The sequence below is a fragment of the Heptranchias perlo genome, chromosome 9, assembly GCF_035084215.1.
Source record: "Heptranchias perlo isolate sHepPer1 chromosome 9, sHepPer1.hap1, whole genome shotgun sequence".
In the NCBI taxonomy this organism is placed as follows: Eukaryota; Metazoa; Chordata; class Chondrichthyes; order Hexanchiformes; family Hexanchidae; genus Heptranchias; species Heptranchias perlo.
In genome coordinates, this window is record NC_090333.1 from 11,644,882 (window position 1) to 11,664,267 (window position 19,386).

General features: G+C 44.7%; 1 protein-coding gene across 1 annotated transcript in view; it reads left to right on the forward strand.

The window, feature by feature from the left end:
* The first annotated feature begins 7,230 nt into the window (after positions 1-7,230).
* Positions 7,231-19,386, forward strand: part of adgrl4 (adhesion G protein-coupled receptor L4) — a 94,325-nt gene continuing 82,169 nt past the window's right edge. The window contains exons 1-2 of the mRNA XM_067989844.1: positions 7,231-7,313; positions 13,822-13,998. Of these exons, the coding sequence (XP_067845945.1) occupies positions 7,292-7,313; positions 13,822-13,998 (199 nt within the window). The 5' untranslated portion in view covers positions 7,231-7,291. The remainder of the gene's footprint in view (positions 7,314-13,821; positions 13,999-19,386) is intronic.

Here is a 19,386-nt window from a genome sequence, read left to right on the forward strand (position 1 = left end):
TTTTGGCCAGATCCTGCCTTATCCTATTAAAATCGGCCTTCCCCCAATTTAGAACCTTTATTTCCGGCCCCTCCCTGTCCTTTTCCATGACCACCTTAAATCTCACCAAATTATGGTCACTGTCACCAAAGTGCTCACCTACTAGCACTTCTTCCACTTTGCCGGCCACATTCCCTAGAATTAGGTCCAGTACCGCCCCCTCTCTTGTAGGACTTTCTACATGCTGGCTCAAAAAGCTCTCCTGGATGCACACAGAGGTGTGATTGAGTGATGGTTGCATGGTGATCCACTGCATGCATTGGTGTAGGTGGGGGTGAGCATGAGGGAGGTGTATGGGAGGGTGCGTGTAAGACATAGCCATGATATTGTATGAGGATTGGGTTGCGTGGTAGTGTTCGAATGGGAACTGGGGCGGTGAGTAAGTGCAGACAAGGTGAGGATGGTGCTTGAGTGAATGTGAGGAGTGATGCGAGAGCGTTGTGGTGGCAATGTAGAAGGAGTTGTGTGGTGGTGGAGGTGACGTGGAAGACGGAGTGTGGGAGAATGCGTAAGTATACTCACTTTGGCTGACCTGGTTAGGTCATTAAATCGCTTCCTGCACTGGACCCAGGTTCTGGACACATTGCCGCTACTGGTGACCACCTCGGCCACCTCCAGCCAGGCCGCCTTCGTGGTGGAGGGAGGACACTTCCTCCCATCCGATGTGAAAAAAATTTCCCTCCTCCTCACCCCATCGAGCAGCACCTGGAGTGAGGAGTCAGAGAACCTTGGAGGAGCCTTGCCTCTGGCCTGCTCCATGCTCCTAAATTGATTCTTTACTGCAGGAGGAGCATTGGAGGACTGCCCCTTTAAATAGGGCTCCTCCTGCTGACAGCCTGTGACGCGGGTGCGTAATGCGCCCGCTGCGCAGGGCTAGAACGGGAAACCCGGAAGCCAAGGTAAGTGCCTTCAATTAGGCTGCGATCACGTGCGGAGCACCCCGAGCTGACTGGGCCCGTTACCCACGCGCCCAGTCGACCCCCCACTGCCAACCCGCCTCCCTCCTAATATCGAGCCCTTGATTTCTAAATTTCCCCTCACCTGACCCCCCCCCCCCACACCACCTTTTTAGTTTAAAGCCCTATCTTGGTCATCTATGATGGTTCCATCTAATTATAGATCCCTCAATGGTCCTTCCTTTTCTTTGTCACTCCTGACACTATTTACATCATCAGAAAAATCCTTTGGCTCCCTCTCACTGCCCTCAGCGATCTGCCCTCCTACTTTACCGAATATTTTCTTTAGCTTTCTTCAAAAGCCTCTTGTATAAATTCCAACCCTCCTTAGTCTTTGTTTCCTCATTTCTTTCTCCTTTAGTTTCCTTCTAGCCTCCTTGTCTTACCACGTTTCTAAATAGAATGTACTTCCTTTCCTTGACTCTTAAAATAACCTTGAGCCCATTCCATTTTTCATCTTGTTCTATTCTTATATATCGTTTCTCAGTTAATTTTCCCTGAGGCTTTTTGTATAGCTCCTAAATTTCCTCTCCTGCAGTCTTGCACTAATGTACTATTGTTCCAGGCCTTGGTTCTCACAACACGGTCATGTCTAACTGGACAGGGATGACTAAATTCTGATGCTCAGCAACTTTCTGCCCACTGATTAGTTTTGGTGGATTGCTAAATGCTAAATTTTAAACAAGTGGCCATTTTTCACCTCTTGTGTGAAGAAGAAATTCTTGATTGTCTCTACGAAACTATTAAAATGATTCCTCTTCCCCACCACTTCTCCCTGCTCTTATCACTCTGTTGATTCGGGGTAACACTGACTGCCTCCCCGATCATTTCTCCATTGGCCTATAGCAATTACTGATAACTATTTTGTTGTACTTATCCTCGCTCATTTCTATCCATTCCTTCCCAAACTTGCGACCTCCATCACATAGAAGGTCAAGGGCAGCAGGCGCATGGGAATGCCACCACCTCCAAGTTCCTCTCCAAGTCACTCACCATCTTGACTTGGACACATATCGCCGTTCCTTCATCGTCGCTGGGTCAAAATCCTGGAACTCCCTACCCTAACAGTACTGTGGGAGTAACTTCACCACATGGACTGCAACAGTTCAAGAAGGAGGCTCACCACCACCTTTTCGAGGGCAACTAGTAATGGGCCCATATCCCAAGAATGAATTATACAAATATATTGCTTCAACTGTCTTCCCTTCCTCTGCTTTATGCACTCTTTTAACAGCTGTTGTACACTCCCTTAGCAAGAATGTTGTCTCGCTTGATCACTCTAGCTTGGTAAAGCATCCCCCTTTCACCCAGCATCCGAATTTTTCTCCTTAATCAAAAAGGGGTGGGAAATCAAAAGAAATGCGTTCAGTCCAAATTTCCTGCAACCCTGCTCTCAATACATTGAATCAACGCCCCAAAAGGAACAGAATATCAAGGTTACAAACTCGAAGGCACAGCCAGAGACTGCGATGGAGACACCATAGGCTGCCATGGCAGCACGAGCTAGACGGGCCTCCCTCTCATCTTTGCGGCCTACGCGATAATGAGCTTAATTTGCAGTTTTCTACCTTTGCTTCAGTTTTATTGCTCATTCGTGACCAAGAAGCACTGAAATAAAGAAATGCAGGCCCCAGAAGATACAAGTGAAAATGCTCGTCAAGCTCCTGCTCTAGATTAGGCAGGTCGGAGGCTTAAAACATAAGTATTTCATAGTACAATGTTACTGTCATGTCCAAACCGCATCCAGGCTAGCCACTGTGTGCCAGAATCTGTAAATTATTACAATTAGGGTGTTACTTACCAAAACAATCGAAATCCCTCTGGTAAAATACTGATTACAAACAGCGGAGGAAGTGCAGTATGATTTGTGGCACGTTTTCTTATAATTTAATTTCAACGGAAGCTAAAAAATATCCCAGTTGCTTCTTTTGTTGTTGTGCAAAAAGAAATCAAACGAAACAAATTCAAAGATTTAATGAATGCACAATGTTGAGTTGAAGTGAGTAACAATAACTTTGTGGATGTATGTCTCTCACAATATAATAACGATACAACTCATTCATAAGTGTAATAGAACAGATCCACTGAGTGTGAATTGCGTCTAATTTTTTTAAAATTCATTCACCCGAAGCCGTATAATCTCCTGGGAGAAGCAAAAAAAAACTACCGATTTAAAAACCCAGGCCGGTTGAACAAACAAAATGCTGGAAAATTCCTCTCCGACCCCCCCCCCGCTTAGGCGATCGAAATGTAACCATTTACCAATTTAAAGAGGAACTTTTTAAAAGTCTTATGTTCGACACACAGGACAAGGGAAGGGAGGGACTACTCCAAACATTGTGCTGAGTACACTTATATTCTTCGGATTATTACTTCATCAAAACAGTGGGTTAAGGAAGGTCAGATGATCAAGAAGGGCCCAACTTTGCCTTGGGGCTTAACCCTAACCCTAACCCAGTGTAAAATGGCTAACGGAAGGAGATGAAAATTTTGGATGGGACCTAGAAAAGCCACCCGTTTGCCCAGAAGAGAAGTTTCACCCGCCCCACACAAAGCCCATGATGTCAGAAGGAGGCGGAGCCAGTGGCATGGCATGCCCCGCCTCCACGGATTTCCTGTGCCAAGCGATCTGGATGCTAGCAAGTTACCAGCATCCAGGTCCACGGATTGGGGGAAGTGAGGCTCATATCAAGGCCCTGGGCCTGAATCCTAGCCGGGATAGCCCAGAAGATTATTGCTTGGATCAGACATCAGACAAATCGTCTCTCTCCTGAAGGGAGTGCGTGGCCGTGACTTGGTCCCCTGTGCTCCTTCCCAGCAGCTCACCTTCCTCCCCCACCCTCTAGTTGGTGCTGAAGTTGCATCTGTACTAGAAGGGGCACCCACCATAAATACGTAAAATAGTTGATCCCGCTTATGACCCCGGATACTCCTCCAGAGTGGAGGGCAGCGGAAGAGCGGGTCAGTAGATATTTGACCACTTTCATTTTTAGCCTAATATTTGAATTGGATCCCGAGGAGCGGGTCCATATTTACAGCAGGGATCAGAGGAACTTAGGCACAGGAGTACACCGTTCATCCCCTCGAGCCTGTTGCGCCATTCAGTTAGATCATAGCTCAATTCCATTTACCCATCGTTGTTCCATATCCCTTGATACCCTTAATCTATCAATCTTAATCTTGAAAATTTCAATTGACTCAGCACCCCATAGCCTTTTTGGGGAGAGAGTTCCAGATTTCTTCCTGACATCACCCTTGACCTGCCTAGCTCTAATTTTAACATCATGCCCTCTTGTTCTGGACTCCCCACCAGTGGAAATAGTTTCTCTCTATCTACCCTATCGGATCCTTTTATCATTTTAGACACCTTGAGTAGATCACGTCCTCGACCTTTTAAACTCAAGGGAATACAAGCCAGGCTTGTGCAGACTGTCCTCATAGTTTTAACCCTTTAAGCCCTAGTATAATTCTGGTGAATCATAGAATCATAGAAAGTTGCAGCACAGAAGGAGGCCATTCGGCCCATCGTGTGCGTACCGGCCGAAAAAGAGTTATCCAGCTTAATCCCACTTTCCAGCACTTGGTCTGTAGCCCTGTAGATTACCACACTTCAAGTGCTCATCCAAGTACTTTTTAAATGAGTTGAGGGTTTCTGCCTCTACCACCCTTTCAGGCAGTGAGTTCCAGACCCCCACCACCCTCTGGGTGAAAAAAATTTTCCTCAGCTCCCCTCTAATCCTTCTACCAATTACTTTAAATCAATGCCCCCTGGTTATTGACCTCTCTACTCAGGGAAATAGGTCCTTCCTATCCACTCTATCTAGTCCCGTCATAATTTTATATACCTCAATTAAATCTCCCCTTAGCCTCCTTTGTTCCAAAGAAAGCAACCCCAGCCTATCCAATCTTTTCCCATAGCTAAAATTCTCCAACCCTGGCAACATCCTGGTAAATCTCCTCGGTACCTTCTCTGGTGCAATCACATCTTTCCTGTAATGTGGTGACCAGAACTGTACGCAGTACTCAAGCTGTGGCCTAACTGATGTTTTATACAGGAATCCGCCCATTCCAAGGTAAATATATCTTTCCTGAGGTTCGGTGCCCAAAACCCAACACAATTCTTCAGATGGGGTCTGATCAAGGCTCAGTACAATTGAAGCATCACTTCCTCACTTTTGTATTCCAACCCCTTTGAGATAAAGGCCAACATTCCATTAGCCTTTTTGATTACTTTTTGCACCTGTGTACTAGCTTTTAGTGATTTATGTACATGGACACCCAAATCCCTTTGCCCTTCCACAGCTCCTAGTCTCTCACCATTAGGAATATACTCCGATTTGTCTTTCTCAGATCTAAAGTGAATGACATTGAATTCCATCTGCCATAATTTTGCCGACTCACTTAGCCTGCCTCTGTCTCCTTGTAACATTCCTGCTCCCTGCTCCCAGCCTCCCAACAACAACAACAACAACAATTACTACTACTACTACTACTACTATCACTACCACTACTACTACTACTACTAGCATTTATATAACGTCTTTAACTTGGTAAAATGTCCTAAGGTGCTTCACTTGAGCATTATCAAACAAAATTTGACATCGAGCCACATAAAGAGATATTAGGACAGGTAAAGAGCTAGGCTTTAAGGAGTGTCTTATAGGAAGAGAGAGAGTAGAGAGGAAGAGAGATTATCACCAAGGGGCAGCATGTAGATGAGAAATCGGATGGGGCCAAGGATAGATCTTTGAGGGGCTCCAGAGGTAACGATGTGAGAGTGGGAAAGGAAGCCATTGCAGGAAATTCTCTGGCTACGACTGGTGAGAGAGCGGAATGGAACCAAGAGAGGGCAGTCCCACCCAGCCGGACAATGGAGGAGAGGCTTTGGAGGAAGGTGGCGTGGTCAACCGTGTCAAGGGCTGCAGACAGGTCGAGAAAGATGAGGAGGTTTACATGATCACAGTCACATAGGATGTAATTTGTGACTTTGATAAGGGCCGTTTCAATACTGTGGCAGGGGCAGAAATCTGATTGGAGGGGTTCAAGCATAGACTTGCGGGAAAGATGGGCAACAACACGTTAAAGGACTTTGCAGAGGAAGGGGAGGTTGAGGATGGAGTGGTTATTGTGATTGGCATAGATCATGACATTACAGGAAATTCTGGGCCAATTACAGGGAGTCCCCAGAATTGTGTCAATATTTACAGGGGGATCCCAGGAGTGTGTTAATATTTACAGGGTTCCCCAGGAATGTGTCAACATTTACAGGGGGAACCCAGGAGTGTGTTAATATTTACAGGGTTCCCCGGGAATGTGTCAATATTTACAGGGGGAACCCAGTAGTGTGTTAATATTTACAGGGGGTCCCCAGGAGTGAATCAATATTTACAGGAGGTCCCCGGGAGTGTATCAATATTTACAGCGGGTCCCCAGGAATGTGTCAATTTTTACAGGGGGTCCCCAAGAGTGTATCAATATTTACAGCGGGTCCCCAAGAATGTGTCAATTTTTACAGGGGGTCCCCGGGAGTGTATCAATATTTACAGCGGGTCCCCAAGAATGTGTCAATTTTTACAGGAGGTCCCCGGGAGTGTATCAATATTTACAGCGGGTCCCCAAGAATGTGTCAATTTTTACAGGGGGTCCCCAAGAATGTATCAGTATTTACAGTGGGTCCCCAGGAGCATATCAATGTTTACAAGGGGTCCCCAGACATGTGTTAATATTTACAGGGGGTCCCCAGTAGTGTATCAATATTTACAGCGGGTCCCTAGGAGTGTGTCAATATTTACAAGGGATCCCCAGATATGGGTTAATATTTACAGGGGGTCCCCAGACATGTGTCAATACCTACAGGGGATCCCCAGGAGTGTGTCAATATTTACAGTCAGTCCTTAGGAGTGTGTCAGTGCTTATAATAATCTTGCCTCAGGCATTTGACTGCTACAAACACAGACATCAATTTCTATCTGTTGTGATGTTTTGTCATCTATAATATGTTATCGACCTTATTGTTATTTAAATGTTATCTCTGTTTCTTTTCAGTACTGTTTGCTCATTTTATTTTCCCTCGCGTGTAGTAACTATTATTAAAAGCGTTTGCAAAAAAACAAAAAGGTCCCTTAATCCATTCTGGTCGTTGGGAACGGGGAACTCTGAGCAGGACGTGATGATCTCAGATCCTTAGGTCAGAGGCAGGAAAGAAGTTTGTCAGGAAATTCGCAGCCTCAGAGCTGGAGAACTGTGCCTCAACACCCCAACTCCGATCACCGGGCGGGTCGCAGACTAAAGGCTCCATGAAATTCATTTTACTGTGCGGTAAGTGCGCCAAGAGAAGATGCTTCTTTACGGAAAGGTTCCCGGCAGCAATCTTTAATGAGCAGCGTTGTTTTTAGGCGAGCGGATCGCGAGGAAAAGTAGATGCAAGAGGAGAGTTCGGCTCCTTTGTTTGGCTTAAAGTTAAAAGGATAGTTAAAGTTAAAAGTTACTGGCGTTTCTTAAAATTTTGTCACAGTTTTATTAAGTATTAAGTTACTGTCCTTACACTGCTACTAACTGTGGTGGAAAAAGTCTGTTAAACCAACTAAAGGACAATAATCTTTTTTAGTAAGGGGTTTTGTTCTGAATTTAATTCGCGCAGGTAATGGCACGCTGTTATTTCAAGCTGTTTTAACATTCTACTGATGTTTTAAACTAGAAAGACAACATGTGGAGGGGAGATTTCTCCTGATCACTACATGTTCGCGGAATTGTAAACAGTAGGTGGGTTTTCTACATTCACTGTTTTAAGTAGCTGGGATTGTTCTTCTTATAGCAAAGAAGGTTAAGGGGAGATTTAATAGAGGTGTTCAAAATCATTAAGAGTTTTGATAGAGAAACTGTTTCCACTGGCACGAGAATCGGTAATCAGAGGACACAAATTTAAAGTATTTGGCAAGAGAACCAGAGGGGAGATGAGGAGAATTCTTTTTTCACTTGTTCTGATCTGGAATGCACTGCCTGAAAGGATGGTGGAAGCAGATTCAATAATAGCTATCAAAAGGTAATCGAATATATGCATGAAAAGAAAACATTTGCAGGGCTATGGGGAGAGAGCAGGGGAGTGGGATTAATTGGATAGCTCTTTCAAGGAGCCAGCACAAGTCGTATGGCCTCCTTCTGTGCTGTATGATTCTATGATTCTAAGTGGGGACATGAAGAAATTCTGGAAGTATGGGTTTATAGTTTTGCTGGAAAACGGAATTGCAGGAAATCCTCCCGCCATGTTTACAATGTCATCAGCACATAGTGACTAAAGGAAACCTTCCCTCCCTGTTGACACTAACTTCCATGAGGCTAGCAATGAAGACTGCTAGATTTAAATATCAAATCATAAGGTAATGTAACTGTAGATTTATCATATCTACAGTTACATTACTTTGCCTAAGTATTTGCCATCAATACACTTCAAAAGCAATTCATTGTGTGAATCACTTTGAGCTTTTAGGGGTTGATAAAAGGCATTATGTAAATGCATGGATTGTTACTTTGTTTTCCACTTTTATCTGTTCAGTGCAGTACCGAGGGAATCCCTGGAATCATTCTATTAAATCTCTTCTGCACCCTCTCTAAGGCCCTCACGTCTTTCCTAAAGTGGGGTGCCCAGAACTGGACACAGTACTCCAGTTGTGGCCGAACTAATGTTTTATACAGGTTCATCATGACTTCCTTGCTTTTGTACTCTATGCCTCTATTTATAAAGCCGAGGATCCCCTATGCTTTTTTAACTGCTTTCTCAATCTGCCCTGCCACCTTCAACAATTTGTGTACATATACCCCAGGATTTCTCTGTTCCTATACCCCTTTTAGAATTGTGTTTTTTAGCTTATTTTGCCTCTCCTCATTCTTCCTACCGAAATGTATCACTTCGCATTTTTCTGCATTAAATTTCATCTGCCATGTGTCCGTCCATGCCATCAGCCTATCTATATCCTCTTGAAGTCTATCACGAACCTTCTCCCTGTTCGCTACACTTCCAAGTTTTGTGTCATCTGCAAATTTTGAAATTGTGCCCTGTGCACCCAAGTCCAAGTCATTAATATATATCAAGAAAAGCAGTGGTCCCAGCACCGACCCCGGGAGAACATCACTGTATACCTCCCTCCAATCAAAAAAACAACCGTTCACCACTACTCTCTGCTTCCTGTTACATAGCTAATTCTGTATCCACGCTGCTACTGCCCCTTTTATTCCATGGGCTTCAATCTTGATGACAAGCCTGTTATGCAGCACTTTATCAAACGCCTTTTGAAAGTCCATATACACTACATCAACTGCATTGCCCTCATCAAACCCTCTCTGTTACCTCATCAAAAAACTCAATCAAATTAGTGAAACACGATTTGCCTTTAACAAATCCATGCTGGCTTTCCCTAATCAATCCACACTTGTCCAAGTGACTGCTAATTCTGTCCTGGATTATCGTTTCTAAAAGTTTCCCCACCACCGAGGTTAAACTGACTGGCCTGTAGTTGCTGGGTTTATCCTTCCACCCTTTTTGAACAAGGGTGAACATTTACAATTCTCCAGTCCTCTGACACCACCCCTGTATCTAAGGATGTTTATAAGATTATGGCCAGTACCTCTGTAATTTCCACCCTTACTTCCCTCAGCAACCTAGGATGCATCCCATCCAGACCAGGTGACTTATCTACTTTAAGTACAGCTTGCCTTTCAAGTACCTCCTCTTTATCAATTTTTAGCCCATCCAGTATCTCAACTACATCTTCCTTTACTGAGAGTAATTGGCAGCATCTTCTTCCTTGGTAAAGACAGAAGCAAAGTACTCATTTAGTACCTCGGCCATGTCCTCTGCTTGCATGCGTAGGCCTCCTTTTTGGTCCCTAATTGCACCCCCCCCTCTTCTTACTACTCATTTACTGTTTATATGCCTACAGAAGACTTTTGGATTCCCTTTTATGTTAGCCATCAGTCTATTCTCATACTCTCTCTTTGCCCCTCTTATTTCCTTTTTCACTTCCCCTCTGAACTTTCCATATTCAGCCTTGTTCTCACTTGTGTTATCAACCTGACATCTGTCATACGCCCCTTTTTTCTGCTTCATCTTACTCTCTCTCTCTTTTGTCATCCAGGGAGCTCAGGTTTTAGTTGCCCTACATTTCCCCCTTGTGGGAATGTACCTAGACTGTACCTGAACCATCTCCTCCTTAAAGGCCGCCCATTGTTCAATTACAGTTTTCCCTGCCAATCTTTGATTCCAATTTACCCGGGCCAGATCTGTTCTCATCCCACTGAAATTGGCCCTCCTCCAACTGAGTATTTTTACTTTAGAGTGGTCTGTGTCCTTTTTCATAACTAATCTAAACCTTATGATACTATGATTGATGTTCCCTAAATGCTCCCCCACTGACACTTGCTCCACTTGACCCACCTCAATCCCCAGAACCAAACCAGCAATGCCTCCTTCCTTATTGAGCTGGAAACATACTGGTCAAGAAAGTTCTCCTGAACACACTTCAAAAATTCCTCTCCCTCTTTGCCCCTCATATTATTACTATCCTAGTCTAAATTGGGATAGTTCAAGTCCCCCGTTATCACTACTCTATAGCTTTTTCACCTCTCTGTAATTTCCCTGCAAATTTGTTCCTCTATATCCTTCCCACTAGTTGGTGGCCTATAGAATACACCCAGTAGTGTAATGGCACCTCTATTGTTTCTCAACTCTAACCAAATAGATTCTGTCCTTGATCCCTCCAGGATATCCTCTCTCTCCAGTACTGTGATATTCTCCTTAATCAATACTGCCACCCCTCCCCCCCCCACCCCTCCTTTCTTTCCTTTCCTATCTTTCCTGAACACCTTGTATCCAGGAATATTTAGTACCCAATCCTGCCCTTTTTTGAGCCAGGTCTCTGTTATCGCCACAACATCATATTCCCATGTGGCTATTTGCGCCTGTAGCTCACCAACCTTGTTTACTGCGCTTTGTGCGTTTACACACATGAACTGTAAACCAATCTTAGACTTTCTTGTACTCTCTCTTTGCCTGATCCCACCTAATACAGTACTATATCTTATTCTAGTGCTATCTTTCTCCCCCAGTCCTTTGTGCACCTTGTTTCTCCTTTCCAATGCTACATCTGGTGCCCATCCCCCTGCCAAATTTGTTTAACCCCCCCCCCCCCACCATAGCACTAGCGAACCTCCCTGCGAAGACATTAGTCCCAGCTCCATTGAGGTGCAACCCCTCCGGCCTATACACGTCCCACCTCCCCCAGAACTGGTCCCAATGCCCTAAGAATCAAAAGCCCTCCCTCCAGCACCATCTCTCCAGCCACGCATTCATCTGCTCTATCCTCCTATTTCCATAATCACTAGCTCGTAGCACCAGGCGTAATCTGGAGATTACTACCTTTGAGGTCCTCCTAACTGCTTAGAATCTGCCTGCAGGACCTCATCCCTCCAACTATCTATATCGTTGCCACTGATGTGGACCATGACCTCTGGCTGTTCACCTTCCCCCTCCAGAATGAGTTGTTACCTCATTGCTGTTTGTGGGATCTTGCTGTGCACAAATTGGCTGCCGTGTTTCCTACATTACAACAGTGACTACGCTTCAAAAGTACTTCATTGGCTGTAAAGCGCTTTGGGCAGTCCGAAGGTCATGAAAGACGCTACATAAATGCAAATTCTTCCTTTCTTACTTTTTTTACATACACATGGTAACAAGGGAGATTCTTTGGGGAATAAAGGAGACTTCAAGCCCATCTAATTGAAATTTTCAAACTTACGAAAGGAAATTCATGAATTTGATCCAGACAAATTGTTCGGTTGAACGAAGGGTTCAAATCCCAAGGGGAGCCGAGTTAAAAATGAGGAATCTAGGAATAAAAAGGGAAGACAGGCCGAAAATCTTCCCTGAAAGGCTAATAGAATTTTGGAATGAGTTAGCAGGGAAGGGCATTGAAGCAGACAGTATGAATAGGTTCAACAAACAATTGAAATTATTTCTGGAAAGAGAAGGGATTAAGGGATGTCACGACCAAAGTGGGGTTGATCTATGGAGAAGGGTTTGGCTGGTTTGTGCCTTCTTCCTGTTTTTATCAAAACCTTTCAGTACACTGGGTGCTCTTCATGATTTCAAAGTGCATCTGTCTTCCTCATTGCTGGACTTTAATTTCTCTGAGAGGTTTTAATCCACTCCCTTGAATCCTCATCACAACCTCTGGGCTTGGGAAGGGCTCCTGGATTCATTCCAATTCACAGCGAGTAATAGCTATCCGATTTTGAATGGAAATGTTTTTTTTTAAATGGAGGCAACAAGCTTGAACACTGAAGACAGGGATAGTTCTGAAATGGTTTCCATCCAGAAGGCTCAATTGGGGAAAGGGTGCGCAGCTCAGTAAAGTCCCGAGGCGGATTGTTCGATCTGTGCCGAGCGAGCGAATCTCTACTGGTGTGGTCATTGGGACACTACGACCGGCTTCCTAAGCTAGGAAGGAGAAAAATCAGAACCCTGATTGTTTCCCCTCCCCGCTCCCCATCCCGCAGGAATCTTTTAACCTAAAATAAAAACAGAAAGTGATGGAGAAGCTCAGCAAGTCAGGCGGCATCTGTGGAGAAAGAAACAGAGTTAACGTTTCAGCTCGAAGACCTGTCGTCAGACTCTTTTAACCTAACCCGTCCAGCGGGGAATTGACGGGTTCAGATCGGCAGTCTGATTTTACTTCCCATTGTCTTCATTGGGTTGTGTGTGTGGGTTCAGATATTGGATAAGTGCAAGATAGAGGATGACTTCCCCCAGTTTGAGTAATAAGAAAGCACTTACATCCAAGTAGCGCCTTATTGAAATGTCGGTATCTGCTTCACACGATTAATTACTTTCGGAGTGCAGTGACAGCTGTTATGTGGGCAAACATACTAATTCTGCGTCAGCAATGGCCTACAAACAACAATGAGGTTAATGATGACTCTGTAACAGGTTAACAGTTCGGGTTTGTAACCCTTCATATGAGCTCTTCTGGTGAAGGATTATGACAGCTCAAATGTTAATGATCAGTTAAATTGTTTTTTTTTCTGGTTAAGGGTAGAAAGTTGGTCACAACACCAGAGAACTCCCTGCTCTTCTTCAGCCGGTGGCCATGTGAACACTAACATCCACCAGACCGGGCTAACAACAGCTTGGTTTAACACCTCATCTAAAAGATGGCAGCTCGATGAGCGGAACACTCTCTCAGGATTGCACTGGAGTGTCAGCCTAGATTATTCGCTGCTGTCGAGCTTGAATTGCACAACCTTGTGACCCCCAGCAAGTTGTTGTGATCTGGAATGCACTGCCTGATAGAACATTCGAAATAGGAGCAGGAGTAGGCCATACGCCCCCTCGACCCTGCTCCGCCATTCAATCAGATCAAGGCTGATCTTCGACCTCAACTCCACTTTCCCGCCCGATCCCCAGGTGGTGGAAGCAGATTCAATAATATCGTTCAAAAGATGAATTGGATATATATTTGAAAAGGGAAAATGTGCAGGGGCTATGGGGAAAGAGTAGGGGAGTGAGTCTAATTGGATAGCTCTTTCAAAGAGGCACAATGGGCCGAATGGCCTCCTTCTGTGCTGTATGATTCTGACTAGTGAACAGAATTCCTGTGCAGCTTCAACTGAGAGTCAAGCTTAGAAAAGTTGCTTTTCATATGTGTTCTATGTTGATCTTGTCTCAAGAATCTATCGAGTGATTCTATCCCCAAACATTTAGAACCATATACTTGGACTCTTTGAAACTCTGTTTTGTGTCCTTCGTCTAATTTTTTTCGCCTTTCAATTCCAGTGTGGCTGTCCAGTTTGCTGGACCTATGCTCCCTGTCGCCTAGCTCCAGCGTGGACAATCACAAAAACTGCAAGGACAAAGAGTGCAACAGCAATGCCACCTGCACCGTTGTGCATGGGAAGGTCGGATGTTACTGCAACGCAGGCTTCACGGGCGACGGAGTGCGTCACTGCGTAGGTAGGGAAATACGTCCTAAGGAAATGCTTCTCTGCAATTATGCACAGACTTAACTGCACGTAAATAACTGAGCCGGCGAGATGGGCTGAGATGGAATTTTTCCCCAGTCCCGTGCATTCCAAGTGTCCTCGTAATGTGGAGAGTGCAGTTATACTTACACTCTAGCATCATTACTTCTCCTTCAGGGCAATGCAAATGTTGGCAGTTTAGGGGACATTTTATGAAATTGCGCTCCTGAATCGGACCCTCGCCCACAGAGAGAAATCTTGGCGGGGGTGGGGGGTGTACAGGGGGGCGGGGGGTGTACAGGGGGGCAAACGGGCACATGCCCGATATGGCTCGATATCCCTTCATGGCCTCGCCCCTCCATATCTCTGTAACATTTTCCGTCCCTACAACCCTCCAAGAGCTCTGCGTTCCTCCAATTCTGGCCTCTTGTGCTTCCCCCATTTCCTTCGCCCCACCATTGGCGGCCGTGCCTTCAGCTGCCAAGGCTCTAACCTCTGGAATTCCCTTCTTAAACCTCTCCACCTCTTTCTCCCTGTTTAAGATACTCCTTAAAACCTACCTCATTGACCAAGCTTTTGGTCACCTGTCTCCTTCTTTGGCTCGGAGTCAATTTTTTTGTCTGATTACGCTTCTGTGAAGCACCTTGGGACGTTTTACTTTGTTAAATTCACTATATTAATGGAAATTGTTCTTCTTGTTGAAGTGTGATGATGAGTGGAGGGGCAAAGGAAAGGGAGTTACAGAGAGAAATCTTACCGCAGCTAGTGGAATGTTCTCACGATGGTGATGGTACCAGACACCTGCCAAGATCCCTTTCTCCTCTTCCGTTTCCTGCACCTTCACCTCAGGAGTCCACCAAGGATCTATGCTTGGCCCTTTCCTTTTCCTCATCCATATGCTGCCCCTCGGTCACATCATCGACAGGCACAGGGTCAGCTTCCATCTGTACGCTGAAAATTACCAGCTCCACCTCTCCACCATTTCTCTAGACCCTACACCCGCCTCTGTGCTGTCAAAATGCCCGACATCAAGTCCCAGCTTCCTTCGGCTGAGCATCAAAAAGATCAAAGCCATCTTTCTCTGTTCCCACCACAAACACCGCTCTCTCGATATTGATTCCATCAACTTCCTTGGCTTCTCAAGCTGAACAAGACTGCAAGCAACCTTGGTGTCCTGTTCAACCCAGAGATTACCTTCAAACCCCACATCCTCTCCATCACCCAGATCTCTTATTTCCATCACCGTGGCAACACTCACCTCTGCCCCTACCTTAGCCCTTCTGCCACTGAAACCCTGATCTATGCTTTTATCACCTCCAGGCTCAAATAGTCCAATGATCTCCTTGCTGGGCTTCCTTTGATCCTCACTCCCTAAACTCCAAATTGCCCAAAATGCAGCTGCTCACATCCTGCCCCACACTAAGCCCCACTCATCTACCACTCCTGTCTTTGTGAGCTTATGCTAGCTCCCTCTCCTTCAACATTTTAAATTAAAATCCTCGTCATCATCTTCAATCCCCTCCATGCCTTCGCTCTACCCTACCTCTGCAACCACTTCCAGACTTATTCCCTCCCCCACCCTTCAGTCTTCTAACTCTGATCTCCTGTTGCTTCCTCTTTCCTTCAGCCTTACCTCGGGCCTGCTCACTTCTCCCTCCCTAAACCCCCTCGCCTCTCTACTTCTCTCTCCTCCTTCGAAATAATCGAAAACCATCCTTTCGCCAAGCCTCTCCCTAGCTCAGTGATCCGTTCCACTCTGGGAAGTTCCTTATACTTTTAGAGGCACAATGTAAATGCAAGTTGTTGTTATATAAATGCAAACATTCCTTTCTTTAACTTAGAAGCAAAGTTACTTTACATCAGGGTTAAACTCGCTCTGTGCGATATTAGTAAAGATTGTGTTTATATAAAATGCGCACAGGTCACAGGGACAAATACAAACGAGGGAGCTCATCTAACCCATCCTCCCATAGCAAACCTCGGGCCATCTCAGCATTCAGTGATTCCCAAGATTAGGCTTCCTGTAACCCACTGGAAGACCTAGAATTACATAGAATTAAATAGAATTTACAGCACAGAAACAGGCCATTCGGCCCAACTGGTCAATGCCGGTGTTTATGCTCCACACGAGCCTCCTCCCACCCTATTTACTTCATGTAACCCTATCAGCATATCCATCTATTCCTTTCTCCCTCATGTGTTTATCTAGCTTCCCCTTAAATGCATCTATACTATTCGCCTCAACTACTCCCATGTAGTAGCAAGTTCCACATTCTCACCACTAATTAATCATTCTGTGGCAAGAAGTGGTTCCTGACTTTCGGACCTGAACTTTCATCAGTTGTGCCTTAACTTGAAATAGTGATCCAGATAGATTAATTCTCTGTTAATTCCTCGGTCTGCTAATTCGACAGAGGCGTAAAGGGTCAAAGATTCCACTGAGAGAACATAGCAGGACGCAAATTCACAGGCTGGGAATGTGCAGTGTCCCTTTACACGCTCCTGGCATGTGCCAGAAACTGGTACATCAAAATCTTTACCCCTAAAACCCCTTAAAATAAAATAAAAGAAGGAATGCCAATGCGCACAGAGTGATTATCACAGCCACAGTACCGCGTGGTCTGATAGATGGGGCAACTCAACAGCAAGGCGTTTGGAGCATCACTTTTAAATTATGTGATAAAATTTGTTCCTCTGCAGTAAATCTCAACCGTTACAAAGCAAATGGTCAATTTATTTAAGGCTTCGGCCATTAAGCATGACGTGGGCCTAGAAAATCAATACTAAATGGGAGGTAAGCTACCATGGTTAGATTTGTGTCCTGCTCCAACTTATTATAGATTAGACACCAGAGAAATGTTTGGCCTGCTTGATGAATGCTTCTCTTTATCGACGGTAACTTCCACATTTTGCAAGACGTGATGTGATTACATACTCGATGATGTTCAGTAAACGTATTGGGCATAATCAAGCCATGATAGGACAGGCCACACTTCACCCATGAAAAGTTCTCAGGTCAGGGCTAAGTTCTAGATTAACATCAGATAGTTGATGTGTTCTATAGCGTGGTGTTTATGGTACTGGACTGGCAACCCAGAGGTCATGAATTCAAATACCACCGCAAGGAAAAATGCTGGATTGTTGTAGAAACCCAATTAGTTTACTAATGTCCTTCAGAGGAAAGAAGGCCCATCACCTTCTCAGTACAACTAGGGATGGGCAACAAATGTGGCCATACTGTTCACAGCCCAAGAACAAACTAAAGAAAAAGTAGGACTTTTATAAACATCAGGCCTGGATTGTTGGTGATTCTCCCTCATTTCCTTCTGGGATTGAGGAGTGTGAGCAGATCTTTCCCCTGTCTGTATGTTAAAGGGGTGTGTCTGGGAATTTCGCTAGTTACTCATCCTTACATGGCTTTATTTTTTAAAAATTTATTCATGGGATGTGGGCGTCGCTGGCAAGGCCGGCATTTATTGCCCATCCCTAGTTGCCCTTGAGAAGGTGGTGGTGAGCCACCTTCTGTTGTACAACTGAGTGGCTTACTAGGCCATTTCAGACGGTAGCTAAGTATCAACCACATTGCAGTGGGTTTGAAGTCACATATAGGCCAGGCCAAGTAAGGACAGCAGGTTTCCTTCCCTAAAAATCCCCTGAATCTAAATAAAGGAAATTACGAAAGTATGAGGTGTGAGTTGGCTATGATAGATTGGGGAACTTTACTAAAAGGGATGACGGTGGATAGGCAATGGCTAATATTTAAAGAACGTGTGCAGGAATTACAACAATTATTCATTCCTGTATGGCGCAAAAATAAAACAGGAAAGGTGGCTCAACCGTGGCTTATAAAAGAAATTAGGGATAGTATTAGATCCAAAGAGGAGACATATAAAATTGCCAGAAAAAGCGGCAAGCCTGAGGGTTGGGAGCAGTTTAGATTTCAGCAAAGGAGGACAAAGAGATTGGTTAAGAGGGGAAAAATAGAGTATGAGAGTAAACTAGCAGGGAACATAGAAACTGACTGTAAAAGCTTCTATAAATATGTCAAGAGAAAAAGATTAGTGAAGACAAATGTAGGTCCCTTACAGTCAGAAATGGGGGAAATTATAATGGGGAACAAAGAAATGGCAGAACAATTAAACACATACTTTGGTCCTGTCTTCACAAAGGAGGACACAAATAACCTCCCGGAAATGTTAGGGAACCAAGGGTCTGGTGATAGGGAGGAACTGAAGGAAACCAGTATTAGTAAAAAAAATAGTGCAAGGGAAATTAATGGGGCTAAAGGCTGACAAATCCCCAGGGCCTGATAATCTACATCCCAGAGAACTAAAGGAAGTGGCCCTGGAAATAGTGGATGCATTGGTGATCATCTTCCAAAATTCTATAGACTCTGGAACAGTTCCTACAGATTGGAGGGTGGCAAATGTAACCCCACTATTTAAAAAAGGAGGGAGAGAAAAAACAGGGAATTACAGACCAGTTAGCCTAACATCAGTAGTGGGGAAAATGCTAGAGTCTATTATAAAGGGTGTGATAACAGAACACTTGGAAGGCATTAATGGGATTGGACAAAGTCAGCTTGGTTTATGAAGGGGAAATCATGCTTAACAAATCTACTGGAGTTTTTTGAGGAGGTAACTAGTAGAATAGATAGGGGAGAACCAGTGGATGTGGTGTATTTGGATTTTCAGAAGGCTTTTGATAGGGTCCCACACAAGAGGTTAGTGTGCAAAATTAAAGCAAATGGGACTGGGGGGAATATACTGGCATGGATTGAGAATTGGTTGACAGACAAGAAACAGAGAGTAAGAATAAATGGGTCTTTTTCCGAATGGCAGGCAGTGACTAGTGGGGTACCGCAGGGATCAGTGCTTGGGCCCCAGCTATTCACAATATATATCAATGATTTGGATGAGGGGACGGAATGTAACGTTTCCAAGTTTGCAGATGACACAAAGCTGGGTTAGAATGTGAGCTGTGAGGAGGATGCAAAGAGGTTCCAATGTGATTTAGACAAGTTGGGTGAGTGGGCAAGAACATGGCAGATGCAGTATAACGCGGATTAATGTGAGGTTATCCACTCTGGTTGCAAAAACAGAAAGACAGATTATTATTTGAATGGTGATAGATTGGGAAAAGGGGAGGTGCCATGAGACCTGGGTGTCCTCGTACACCAGTCGCTGAAAGCGAGCATTCAGGTGCAGCAAGCAGTGAGGAAGACGAATGGTATGTTGGCGTTCATTGCAAGAGGATTTGAGTACAGGAACAGGGATATCTTACTGCAGTTGTACAGGGCCTTGGTGAGACCACATCTGGAGTATTGTGTGCAGTTTTGGTCTCCTTATCTGAGGAAGGATGTCCTTGCCATGGAGTGTGT